Genomic DNA, 13,594 nt, shown 5'->3' with positions numbered 1-13,594 from the left:
ATTTGTAGGATTATAGTAACCTACCTTATGTACTATTCTTAATGCTCTTTTTTGCATTATAATTAAAGGCTGTAGGTTGCTTCTATAGGTGTTTCCCCACACCTCCACACAATATGTCAGATATGGTGATATTAGTGTGTTATATAATGTAATCAGTGACTTATAATTTAGTATATGTCTGGTTTTGCCTAGTACACCAACACTTCTAGCTAATTTAGAACGGATGTATTTTATATGGGATTTCCAACTGAATTTGTCATCTATAATCACTCCCAAAAATATGTTCTCATTAACTCTTTCTATGTTTACATTGTCGATCTTTAACTCAACTGGTGAATTTGATTGTATTGATTTATTTCCAAAGATCATGAATTTTGTTTTTCCCAAGTTGAGTGATAGTTTATTTGTATCAAACCATAGTTTTAGTTTACCCAGTTCAAATGAGACCTCCTTCAACAATTGCTGAAGGTTCTCCCCAGCACAGAAGATGTTAGTGTCATCGGCAAAGACAACATACTTCAAGATACTTGAAACTTTACATATGTCGTTTATGTATAGTATAAATAATTTAGGACCTAAAATTGAACCTTGCGGTACCCCACAGTTAATGGGTGAGCAACTAGACTTATGCTCCCCTATCTGTACGTATTGTTGTCTGTTTTTTATGTAACTCTTAACCCAATTAAGCCCTACCCCTCTAATCCCATATTTTTCTATTTTTTGCAGTAATATGTCATGGTCTATTGTATCAAATGCCTTTTTTAAGTCAATAAAGATACCAAGGGCATATTTATTACTGTCGATTGATGTAGTTAATTCTTCAATTAGCTCAATCAGTGCCATTGTAGTTGACCGGCCAGATCTAAATCCATATTGACTCTCCATAAGAATATTGTGTTTATCTATAAAACTGTCTAACCTTACAGAGAATATTTTTTCCAGAATTTTTGAAAATTGAGACAGCAGGGATATGGGCCTATAGTTGGTGAAGCAATGTTTATCACCAGCTTTGTAAACTGGGATAACCTTGGCCGTTTTCATTTGGGTGGGGAAAAAACCTGTTTTGAGAGATAGATTGCAGATATGTGCTAAGGGGTCTGCCACAGCACAAATAACCTTCTTCAAAACTGCCATGTTAATACCATCTCCATCTGTAGATGTTTTGTTGTTTAACTTGTGGACAATATCTAGTATTTCCTGTTTGTCTGTGTTGTGTAGGAAGATTGAGGCAGGATTTCTTTCATCATGCAGTTGAGCAACGGATCTCCACGCAAAAGCCATAGTCTGTCATATAAGTAGCCTTGGCTGTTATGAGTCATTGCGAATGTATTATTTAGAAAACGAAAAACTTTATATGCCATCATTGCCATGGTCAAGGAGATAGAGGATAGAGGGAGCAGCAGCATTATCTGTATTGATCAAGGTCTTTGAGTTCCCTTACCATGACAGCTTTAGCCTCCTCTGGGGTCGATCCATTCAGCCGTATCAGAACCTTGCAGTTCCTCGTCCAGGTTGCTTGTATTTTGCCCAGGTAAACCTGGGTGTCTAACAACTTCTTCCACTGCATCATCAGTTTGGTTTTGTGTTTACGGTTCGCAAAACGAATTATGATAGCAGGTTTGGGCTTCAGGACATTCCCGTCACGGTCCACTACTGCCTTCCGAGGAAGGGTGTGGCACGCTGAGATGCCGTTTGGGTCGACGTGGATGTCGACACTCTCTAGGAATTGCAGAACCTGCATCTCCAGCGTTTGCTGGTCTTCGATCCCGGCATCTTCGCTGACTTGTCCTCCATCAGCTGCAGCTCTCGCATAGGACCGGGGTTTAACTTCCAGTCCCGAAATGATTACATCTTCCATGCGAGTGTATTGCTCCAGGTCCTGCACTCTTCTTTCCAGACCCTCGATGGTTTTGTCCTTTTCCTTGATTACGTTTTTCAGTTGTTTTATTTCGCTGACAAGCTCCGTTAGTTGCTTGAGCTGCTTCGTGACATTTGACAGCTCCGCTGACATAAAGTCAAGCGACTTGCGGATTTCCTCATTTTCATCATCCATCGTCGGATTAGAGCGTGTCTTTTTTGGTGGCATAACTTTGATTACCGTGTGCTGTTTATTTGTTTTTACTTACTTTAGTAGTAAAACAAGTTTGTTAGTATCTCCTGTCAAACCGCTTTCAAACCGCCGCCCTCTGCTGCTGCTTCCGCGCACGTCTCACTCTTGCGCGTCACCCATAGCATAGTATAGTACACTGTACAGTACATAGTATAGTATAGTACATTGTACAGTACATAGTATAGTATAGTACATTGTACAGTACATAGTATAGTATAGTACACTGTACAGTACATAGTATAGTATAGTACATTGTACAGTACATAGTATAGTATAGTACATTGTACAGTACATAGTATAGTATAGTACATTGTACAGTACATAGTATAGTATAGTACACTGTACAGTACATAGTATAGTATAGTATAGTACATTGCACAGTACATAGTATAGTATAGTACACTGTACAGTATATAGTATAGTACACTGTACAGTACATAGTATAGTATAGTACACTGTACAGTACATAGTATAGTATAGTACATTGTACAGTACATAGTATAGTATAGTACATTGTACAGTACATAGTATAGTATAGTACATTGTACAGTACATAGTATAGTATAGTACACTGTACAGTACATAGTATAGTATAGTACACTGTACAGTACATAGTATAGTATAGTACATTGTACAGTACATAGTATAGTACACTGTACAGTACATAGTATAGTATAGTACACTGTACAGTACATAGTATAGTATAGTACATTGTACAGTACATAGTATATTATAGTACACTGTACAGTACATAGTATAGTATAGTACATTGTACAGTACATAGTATAGTATAGTACATTGTACAGTACATAGTATAGTATAGTACATTGTACAGTACATAGCATAGTATAGTACACTGTACAGTACATAGTATAGTATAGTACATTGTACAGTACATAGTATAGTATAGTACATTGTACATTGTACAGTACATAGTATAGTACACTGTACAGTACATAGTATAGTATAGTACATTGTACAGTACATAGTATAGTATAGTACATTGTACAGTACATAGTATAGTATAGTACATTGTACAGTACATAGTATAGTATAGTACACTGTACAGTACATAGTATAGTATAGTACATTGTACAGTACATAGTATAGTATAGTACACTGTACAGTACATAGTATAGTATAGTACATTGTACAGTACATAGTATAGTATAGTACACTGTACAGTACATAGTATAGTATAGTACACTGTACAGTACATAGTATAGTATAGTACATTGTACAGTACATAGTATAGTACACTGTACAGTACATAGTATAGTATAGTACACTGTACAGTACATAGTATAATATAGTACACTGTACAGTACATAGTATAGTATAGTACATTGTACAGTACATAGTATATTATAGTACACTGTACAGTACATAGTATAGTATAGTACATTGTACAGTACATAGTATAGTATAGTACATTGTACAGTACATAGTATAGTATAGTACATTGTACAGTACATAGCATAGTATAGTACACTGTACAGTACATAGTATAGTATAGTACATTGTACAGTACATAGTATAGTATAGTACATTGTACAGTACATAGTATAGTACACTGTACAGTACATAGTATAGTATAGTACACTGTACAGTACATAGTATAGTATAGTACACTGTACAGTACATAGTATAGTATAGTATAGTACATTGTACAGTGCATAGTATATTATAGTACACTGTACAGTACATAGTATAGTATAGTACATTGTACAGTACATAGTATAGTATAGTACATTGTACAGTACATAGTATAGTATAGTACATTGTACAGTACATAGCATAGTATAGTACACTGTACAGTACATAGTATAGTATAGTACATTGTACAGTACATAGTATAGTACAGTACATTGTACAGTACATAGTATAGTATAGTACACTGTACAGTACATAGTATAGTATAGTACATTGTACAGTACATAGTATAGTATAGTACATTGTACAGTACATAGTATAGTATAGTACATTGTACAGTACATAGTATAGTATAGTACACTGTACAGTACATAGTATAGTATAGTACATTGTACAGTACATAGTATAGTATAGTACACTGTACAGTACATAGTATAGTATAGTACATTATACAGTACATAGTATAGTACACTGTACAGTACATAGTATAGTATAGTACACTGTACAGTACATAGTATAGTATAGTACATTGTACAGTACATAGTATAGTACACTGTACAGTACATAGTATAGTATAGTACACTGTACAGTACATAGTATAGTATAGTACATTGTACAGTACATAGTATAGTATAGTACACTGTACAGTACATAGTATAGTATAGTACATTGTACAGTACATAGTATAGTACACTGTACAGTACATAGTATAGTATAGTACACTGTACAGTACATAGTATAGTATAGTACACTGTACAGTACATAGTATAGTATAGTACACTGTACAGTACATAGTATAGTATAGTACACTGTACAGTACATAGTATAGTATAGTACACTGTACAGTACATAGTATAGTATAGTACACTGTACAGTACATAGTATAGTATAGTACACTGTACAGTACATAGTATAGTATAGTACACTGTACAGTACATAGTATAGTATAGTACATTGTACAGTACATAGTATAGTATAGTACATTGTACAGTACATAGTATAGTACATTGTACAGTACATAGTATAGTATAGTACACTGTACAGTACATAGTATAGTATAGTACATTGTACAGTACATAGTATAGTATAGTACACTGTACAGTACATAGTATAGTATAGTACATTGTACAGTACATAGTATAGTACACTGTACAGTACATAGTATAGTATAGTACACTGTACAGTACATAGTATAGTATAGTACACTGTACAGTACATAGTATAGTATAGTACACTGTACAGTACATAGTATAGTATAGTACATTGTACAGTACATAGTATAGTATAGTACATTGTACAGTACATAGTATAGTATAGTACATTGTACAGTACATAGTATAGTATAGTACATTGTACAGTACATAGTATAGTATAGTACACTGTACAGTACATAGTATAGTATAGTACATTGTACAGTACATAGTATAGTATAGTACACTGTACAGTACATAGTATAGTATAGTACACTGTACAGTACATAGTATAGTATAGTACATTGTACAGTACATAGTATAGTATAGTACATTGTACAGTACATAGTATAGTATAGTACACTGTACAGTACATAGTATAGTATAGTACATTGTACAGTACATAGTATAGTATAGTACATTGTACAGTACATAGTATAGTATAGTACACTGTACAGTACATAGTATAGTATAGTACACTGTACAGTACATAGTATAGTATAGTACATTGTACAGTACATAGTATAGTATAGTACATTGTACAGTACATAGTATAGTATAGTACACTGTACAGTACATAGTATAGTATAGTACACTGTACAGTACATAGTATAGTATAGTACATTGTACAGTACATAGTATAGTATAGTACATTGTACAGTACATAGTATAGTATAGTACATTGTACAGTACATAGTATAGTATAGTACACTGTACAGTACATAGTATAGTATAGTACATTGTACAGTACATAGTATAGTATAGTACACTGTACAGTACATAGTATAGTATAGTACACTGTACAGTACATAGTATAGTATAGTACATTGTACAGTACATAGTATAGTACACTGTACAGTACATAGTATAGTATAGTACACTGTACAGTACATAGTATAGTATAGTACACTGTACAGTACATAGTATAGTAGAGTACACTGTACAGTACATAGTATAGTATAGTACATTGTACAGTACATAGTATATTATAGTACATTGTACAGTACATAGTATAGTATAGTACATTGTACAGTACATAGTATAGTATAGTACATTGTACAGTACATAGTATAGTATAGTACACTGTGGGTTGTATGAATGAATGAATCTTTATGTTCGTGTCTTGTCGTTAAGACCCATCCCTTACGGGATTATAAGACACCAACAACATAAATAAACAATATCACGTTCATATTATATTGTATATTCAGATGTCAGGTATGTGACATTGAAGAGGACAAATCAAACATATGGGACACTGTTTTAGAACACAATAAATCGCTACAGCCTCAGTAATAAGTATCCCAAGCGCCGCACTTTACCACTCGATGGAAATAAGAAAATTAGCACTAAAACCCAACCCCATTCAACTAACGGTCTGATTAGTGTTTATTAAACTAACAGTCTGATTAGTGTTTATTAAACTATAACAGTCTGATTAGTGTTTATTAAACTCTAACAGTCTGATTAGTGTTTATTAAATTCTAACAGTCTGATTAGTGTTTATTAAACTCTAACAGTCTGATTAGTGTTTATTAAACTCTAACAGTCTGATTAGTGTTTATTAAACTATAACAGTCTGATTAATGTTTATTAAACTCTAACAGTCTGATTAGTGTTTATTAAACTCTAACAGTCTGATTAGTGTTTATTAAACTCTAACAGTCTGATTAGTGTTTATTAAACTCTAACAGTCTGATTAGTGTTTATTAAACTCTAACAGTCTGATTAGTGTTTATTAAACTCTAACAGTCTGATTAATGTTTATTAAACTCTAACAGTCTGATTAGTGTTTATTAAACTCTAACAGTCTGATTAGTGTTTATTAAACTCTAACAGTCTGATTAGTGTTTATTAAACTCTAACAGTCTGATTAGTGTTTATTAAACTCTAACAGTCTGATTAGTGTTTATTAAACTCTAACAGTCTGATTAGTGTTTATTAAACTATAACAGTCTGATTAGTGTTTATTAAACTCTAACAGTCTGATTAGTGTTTATTAAACTCTAACAGTCTGATTAGTGTTTATTAAACTCTAACAGTCTGATTAGTGTTTATTAAACTCTAACAGTCTGATTAGTGTTTATTAAACTCTAACAGTCTGATTAGTGTTTATTAAACTCTAACAGTCTGATTAGTGTTTATTAAACTCTAACAGTCTGATTAGTGTTTATTAAACTATAACAGTCTGATTAGTGTTTATTAAACTATAACAGTCTGATTAGTGTTTATTAAACTCTAACAGTCTGATTAATGTGTATTAAACTATAACAGTCTGATTAGTGTTTATTAAACTCTAACAGTCTGATTAGTGTTTATTAAACTCTAACAGTCTGATTAGTGTTTATTAAACTCTAACAGTCTGATTAGTGTTTATTAAACTCTAACAGTCTGATTAGTGTTTATTAAACTCTAACAGTCTGATTAGTGTTTATTAAACTATAACAGTCTGATTAGTGTTTATTAAACTCTAACAGTCTGATTAGTGTTTATTAAACTCTAACAGTCTGATTAGTGTTTATTAAAGCTCTAAAATGGTCAATCTGAGCCCTGAAGCCACTAAAGATCACACCATTTTTGGGGGATTATAGAATACATTTTAAATCTGGTTTCTGTTTCTCCATCATATGTTACAGCCCAATATGTCTAGGGGTGATTGCAGTGTAACAGTGCGGCTGTGTGTGTGTGTGTGTACCTCAGGGGTGACATCTCGCGGTGCGAAGCCGGTGCCTCCAGTGGTCAGAATGAGATTCAACTCCTGATCATCACACCAGTCCAACAACACTTCCTACACACACACACACACACACACACACACACACACACACACACACACACACACACACACACACACACACACACACACACACACACACACACACACACACACACACACACACACACACACACACACACACACACACACACACACACACACACACACACACACACACACACACACACACACACACACACACACACACTTCAGTCTGTGCAGAGACACACGTCATCCCAAACCCTATACCACTTGTGCGAGGACTCAGAAAAGTCGTTTCTGAGTGTTAGGGTTGTAGGGTTGTTCCCTCCTCCCTACTCCCCATACGGGGATCCAGACTCAGTGGACTCTAATAGTGATGATTTCGGACAGTAGGCTAATCCCTGTATGGGGAGCACCGAGTCTGACGTCAATATCGGGCGCTATAAGTCTGCGGCGGGTTCATGTACTTTTTATTTGCATTGTAATCCCCATCGCTAGGGACACATGCATCAGTAAGCAGGAACTGGGGATGGCAATGAAGGACCGGAAAGTCTGGCGTGGCATCGTGAAATCCATGATCTCGACCGCGGTCGAAAAATGATGATGATGAAGAACTGTTTGAAAAATAAACAAATCAATCCTGGCCGTTTAACTCATATGGATATGAAGAATCAACTGACTACAAGAAACCAGTCAAAACGCTAATGTTACTGCTGAAAAAATCAGTCCAATAAATTAGGCTACTATAGGCCTACATAATGAGGTTTTTTATGTATTTATCCAATACCGAGTGCCGTGCTACGAGCTTGTAGATCTGCTAATGTGGCGCAAATCTATTGAATATATATTCGTTTTTAGCTCAATCTTTGCTTCTGGGAGGGTCCCTGGAACTACATATTTTCAGATGGGGGTCAATTACATATAATTATTTTGGTCCTCCTTGACATGAAATAGTTTGAGAACGACTGATACGGGAACAGAAGTTTATCAGAATCTTTTTTATTTAGAAAACATTTATAGAATCTGTCTAGTCTCACCTTGATGTCTTCCAGCTCATCAGGAACGATCTTGTAGGCTGATATTACACCACCTAACCTGCAGGGGGAGACAAGAGCACACCATGGTTTGTTGAACCCTGTGTGTGTGTGTGTGTGTGTGTGTGTGTGTGTGTGTGTGTGTGTACTGTGTGTGTGTGTGTGTGTGTGTGTGTGTGTGTGTGTGTGTGTGTGTGCGTGTCTTACAGTGAAGGGTCGTGCACGAGGTCTTTCAGGTTCACTCCACTCCGGTCCTCGGCTAGGTTCCTGTAGCAGCTGTCACTCACTGCACGCACGCACGCACGCACGCACGCACGCACGCACGCACACACACACACACACACACACACACACACACACACACACACACACACACACACACACACACACACACACACACACACACACACACACACACACACACACACACACACACACACACACACAGTCAGTGGCAGCACATGCATATTAGCCTGGAACATTTATTTCCAAGGGGGCGGGGTTACATACAGATTCCAACGTCACAGCACAAAACAAGTGTCACTGAACAGTGGGCTCTGATTGGTCACCCACACGTTTGAACTACTCTGATTGGTCACCTACACGTTTGAACTACTCTGATTGGTCACCCACACGTTTGAACTACTCTGATTGGTCACCCACACGTTTGAACTACACTGATTGGTCACCCACACGTTTGAACTACTCTGATTGGTCACCCACACGTTTGAACTACTCTGATTGGTCACCCACACGTTTTAACTACTCTGCCGGGACTGGGAGAACCAGATTCTGGAGCATGGAAGGACTAGGCTCTGTGGGTTGTCTCCTGTCCGGGCCCCTCCTACGTCTCACCAGGTCCACTCCTGCTCTCACCAGGCCCAGGACCTGTGCGTTGCACCAGACTCCCAGCACCAGGCACTTCATTCAGGAGTGGTGGACTATAATGGCCCTCCTAAAGGCCTCACCGAGGGTTTGTTGGGCTTCCTCCTCATGGAGGACACAGTCTGGGGCCCTAACCCACACTGCTCCCCCTGGAGGACACAGGCTGGGGCGCCAACCCATACTGCTCCCCCTGGAGGACACAGGCTGGGGCGCTAACCCATACTGCTCCCCCTGGAGGACACAGGCTGGGGTGCTAACCCATACTGCTCCCCCTGGAGGACACAGGCTGGGGCGCTAACCCACACTGCTCCCCCTGGAGGACACAGGCTGGGGCTCTAACCCATACTGCTCCCCCTGGAGGACACAGGCTGGGGCGCTAACCCACACTGCTCCCCCTGGAGGACACAGGCTGGGGCGCTAACCCACACTGCTCCCCCTGGAGGACACAGGCTGGGGCGCTAACCCACACTGCTCCCCCTGGAGGACACAGGCTGGGGCTCTAACCCACACTGCTCCCCCTGGAGGACACAGGCTGGGGCGCTAACCCACACTGCTCCCCCTGGAGGACACAGGCTGGGGCGCTAACCCACACTGCTCCCCCTGGAGGACACAGGCTGGGGCGCTAACCCACACTGCTCCCCCTGGAGGACACAGGCTGGGGCCCTAACCCACACTGCTCCCCCTGGAGGACACAGGCTGGGGCGCTAACCCACACTGCTCCCCCTGGAGGACACAGGTTGGGGCCCTAACCCACACTGCTCCCCCTGGAGGACACAGGCTGGGGCCCTAACCCATACTGCTCCCCCTGGAGGACACAGGCTGGGGCCCTAACCCACACTGCTCCCCCTGGAGGACACAGGCTGGGGCGCTAACCCATACTGCTCACCTCCTCACAGAGGACACAGGCTGGGGCTCTAACCCATACTGCTCACCTCCTCACGGAGGACACAGGCTGGGGCCCTAACCCATACTGCTCCCCCTGGAGGACACAGGCTGGGGCCCTAACCCATACTGCTCCCCCTGGAGGACACAGGCTGGGGCTCTAACCCATACTGCTCCCCCTGGAGGACACAGGCTGGGGCGCTAACCCATACTGCTCCCCCTGGAGGACACAGGCTGGGGCCCTAACCCATACTGCTCCCCCTGGAGGACACAGGCTGGGGCTCTAACCCACACTGCTCCCCCTGGAGGACACAGGCTGGGGCTCTAACCCATACTGCTCCCCCTGGAGGACACAGGCTGGGGCTCTAACCCACACTGCTCCCCCTGGAGGACACAGGCTGGGGCTCTAACCCATACTGCTCCCCCTGGATGACACAGGCTGGGGCGCTAACCCATACTGCTCCCCCTGGAGGAAACAGGCTGGGGCGCTAACCCATACTGCTCCCCTCCTCATGGAGGACACAGGCTGGGGGGCTAACCCATACTGCTCACCCTGGAGGACACAGGCTGGGGCGCTAACCCATACTGCTCACCCTGGAGGACACAGGCTGGGGTGCTAACCCATACTGCTCACCCTGGAGGACACAGGCTGGGGCGCTAACCCACACTGCTCACCTCCTCACGGAGGACACAGGCTGGGGCGCTAACCCATACTGCTCACCCTGGAGGACACAGGCTGGGGCGCTAACCCATACTGCTCACCCTGGAGGACACAGGCTGGGGCGCTAACCCACACTGCTCACCTCCTCACGGAGGACTCAGGCTGGGGCGCTAACCCATACTGCTCACCTCCTCACGGAGGATACAGGCTGGGGCGCTAACCCACACTGCTCACCCTGGAGGACACAGGCTGGGGCGCTAACCCACACTGCTCACCCTGGAGGACACAGGCTGGGGCGCTAACCCATTCTGCTCACCCTGGAGGACACAGGCTGGGGCGCTAACCCATACTGCTCACCTCCTCACGGAGGACACAGGCTGGGGTGCTAACCCATACTGCTCACCTCCTCACGGAGGACACAGGCTGGGGTGCTAACCCACACTGCTCACCCTGGAGGACACAGGCTGGGGCGCTAACCCATACTGCTCACCCTGGAGGACACAGGCTGGGGCGCTAACCCACACTGCTCACCCTGGAGGACACAGGCTGGGGCGCTAACCCATACTGCTCACCTCCTCACGGAGGACACAGGCTGGGGTGCTAACCCGTACTGCTCACCCTGGAGGACACAGGCTGGGGCGCTAACCCGTACTGCTCACCCTGGAGGACACAGGCTGGGGCGCTAACCCGTACTGCTCACCCTGGAGGACACAGGCTGGGGCGCTAACCCACACTGCTCACCCTGGAGGACACAGGCTGGGGCGCTAACCCACACTGCTCACCCTGGAGGACACAGGCTGGGGCGCTAACCCATACTGCTCACCCTGGAGGACACAGGCTGGGGCGCTAACCCATACTGCTCACCCTGGAGGACACAGGCTGGGGCGCTAACCCATACTGCTCACCCTGGAGGACACAGGCTGGGGCGCTAACCCATACTGCTCACCTGGGTGCCGTCTACATTCCGGCTGTCTCTCCGGTGGTCACCAAACTATATCTGGTTGTTTTCGTCGACTAAAACTAAGACAAAAAATGTTCGTCGACTACCTTTTTTCACTGACGAAACCTAAATGGAAACTAAATGAAAACTAAGCCAACTAAACCAAGACTAAATATACTGACAATTAGTGAAAAACTAGACTAATGTTAGGAAGAGACTAGTGGACAAGAGATCCAGTATAAGTCATTTTACACTTGGTTGCATGCTAAAAAATAGCCGATCTACAAGCTCACAACGTGTCGCGCTGCGACGCGTTGTGAGCTTGTAGATCGGCTATTTTCAGCAAGTGAATTACGACGGCATCAAGGCCCGCCAAAATACATTTTAGTCGACCAAATCAACTGTAGTAGTCGACTAAAATCTTATGATATTTAGTCGACTAACACTAAGACATTCCGGGTGACTAAAATGTGACTAAAACTAAATGAAAACTATTCAAGAGACTACGACTAAAACTAAAATTAGCTGCTAAAAACAACACTGGTCACTAAAAATAGATAGGTCTATAATCGGTAGCATACGACCATAAATCGACCATAAATCGTCCATAAATCGACCATAAATAATGCTGATTATTTTTCACAGATATTGATGATGCAATCATTAATAATGTGACCGTCAATGGCTCAGTCACATTAGTTTTGTGCATTTCTAATGTTTGAAGGCAATGTTATGATGAATTGAACACGGTGGACCATATTGTAAACAAGTGTATAAAGCTTTATGGTGTCGTCCACGGTTGACACATTTAGGACGTGTGGAAACGTCGTAGATAATCCAACCGCCGGAGTCACACGACGTGTACTCGCGTCCTAGCGCATTTTCATTGATATCAAACGAGAGAAGATTATTCAGATTTATTGGCCTCTCCTTCTGCACCATACTCCTTGCTTCCGTTCACTTCCCTGTTTACGGCTCATAAAGAATGCCTCATATCTCCTAATCTAAGGAGCTCTCCATGGTTTTGACCAGATGGATATACTAACTAAGCTCTTCATTTCTGACTCCAACACGCCTCTCGTTTAAAATATGAACGCGAGGGAATATTCAGCGACTTTATCGTAACGATAGCGAGGTAAGCATGCAAAAATATTTCTTCCGTTTTTTGTCCGGAACGGAAGGCGGGGCTTTCAGACTTTCAGAGTAAAAGCAGTCATATCTGAGCGGCACCCCGAGCTTCTATTTTGAAAGAAGTCCCGGAGCTGATTGTGTTTAACAGGTTTGTATTGAGTTGTGCTTGAAATGTTCAATCAATCAATCAATCATAATCCGTATAATATGGCGGAATGGGTCAGAATGGTATCGGTAGATATGACCTCTGACCCTGCAGATAACCGGAGATGGGTCATGATGTCATAATGGTATCGGTAGATATGACCTCTGACCCTGCAGATAACCGGAGATGGGTCATGATGTCATAT

At 41.6% G+C, this 13,594-nt stretch overlaps 1 protein-coding gene across 1 annotated transcript in view; it reads right to left on the bottom strand.

The window, feature by feature from the left end:
• The window catches only part of gphna (gephyrin a), a 51,052-nt gene that overhangs the window by 28,254 nt on the left and 9,204 nt on the right, over positions 1 to 13,594 (bottom strand). The window contains exons 3-5 of the mRNA XM_079531127.1: positions 8,953 to 9,031; positions 8,749 to 8,806; positions 7,649 to 7,741 (exon numbers count right to left, since the gene is read on the bottom strand). Of these exons, the coding sequence (XP_079387253.1) occupies positions 7,649 to 7,741; positions 8,749 to 8,806; positions 8,953 to 9,031 (230 nt within the window). The remainder of the gene's footprint in view (positions 1 to 7,648; positions 7,742 to 8,748; positions 8,807 to 8,952; positions 9,032 to 13,594) is intronic.

The sequence above is a fragment of the Electrona antarctica genome, assembly GCF_951216825.1.
Source record: "Electrona antarctica genome assembly, contig: scaffold_72, whole genome shotgun sequence".
NCBI lineage: Eukaryota > Metazoa > Chordata > Actinopteri > Myctophiformes > Myctophidae > Electrona > Electrona antarctica.
This window is presented reverse-complemented; position numbering and strand designations above follow the sequence as displayed.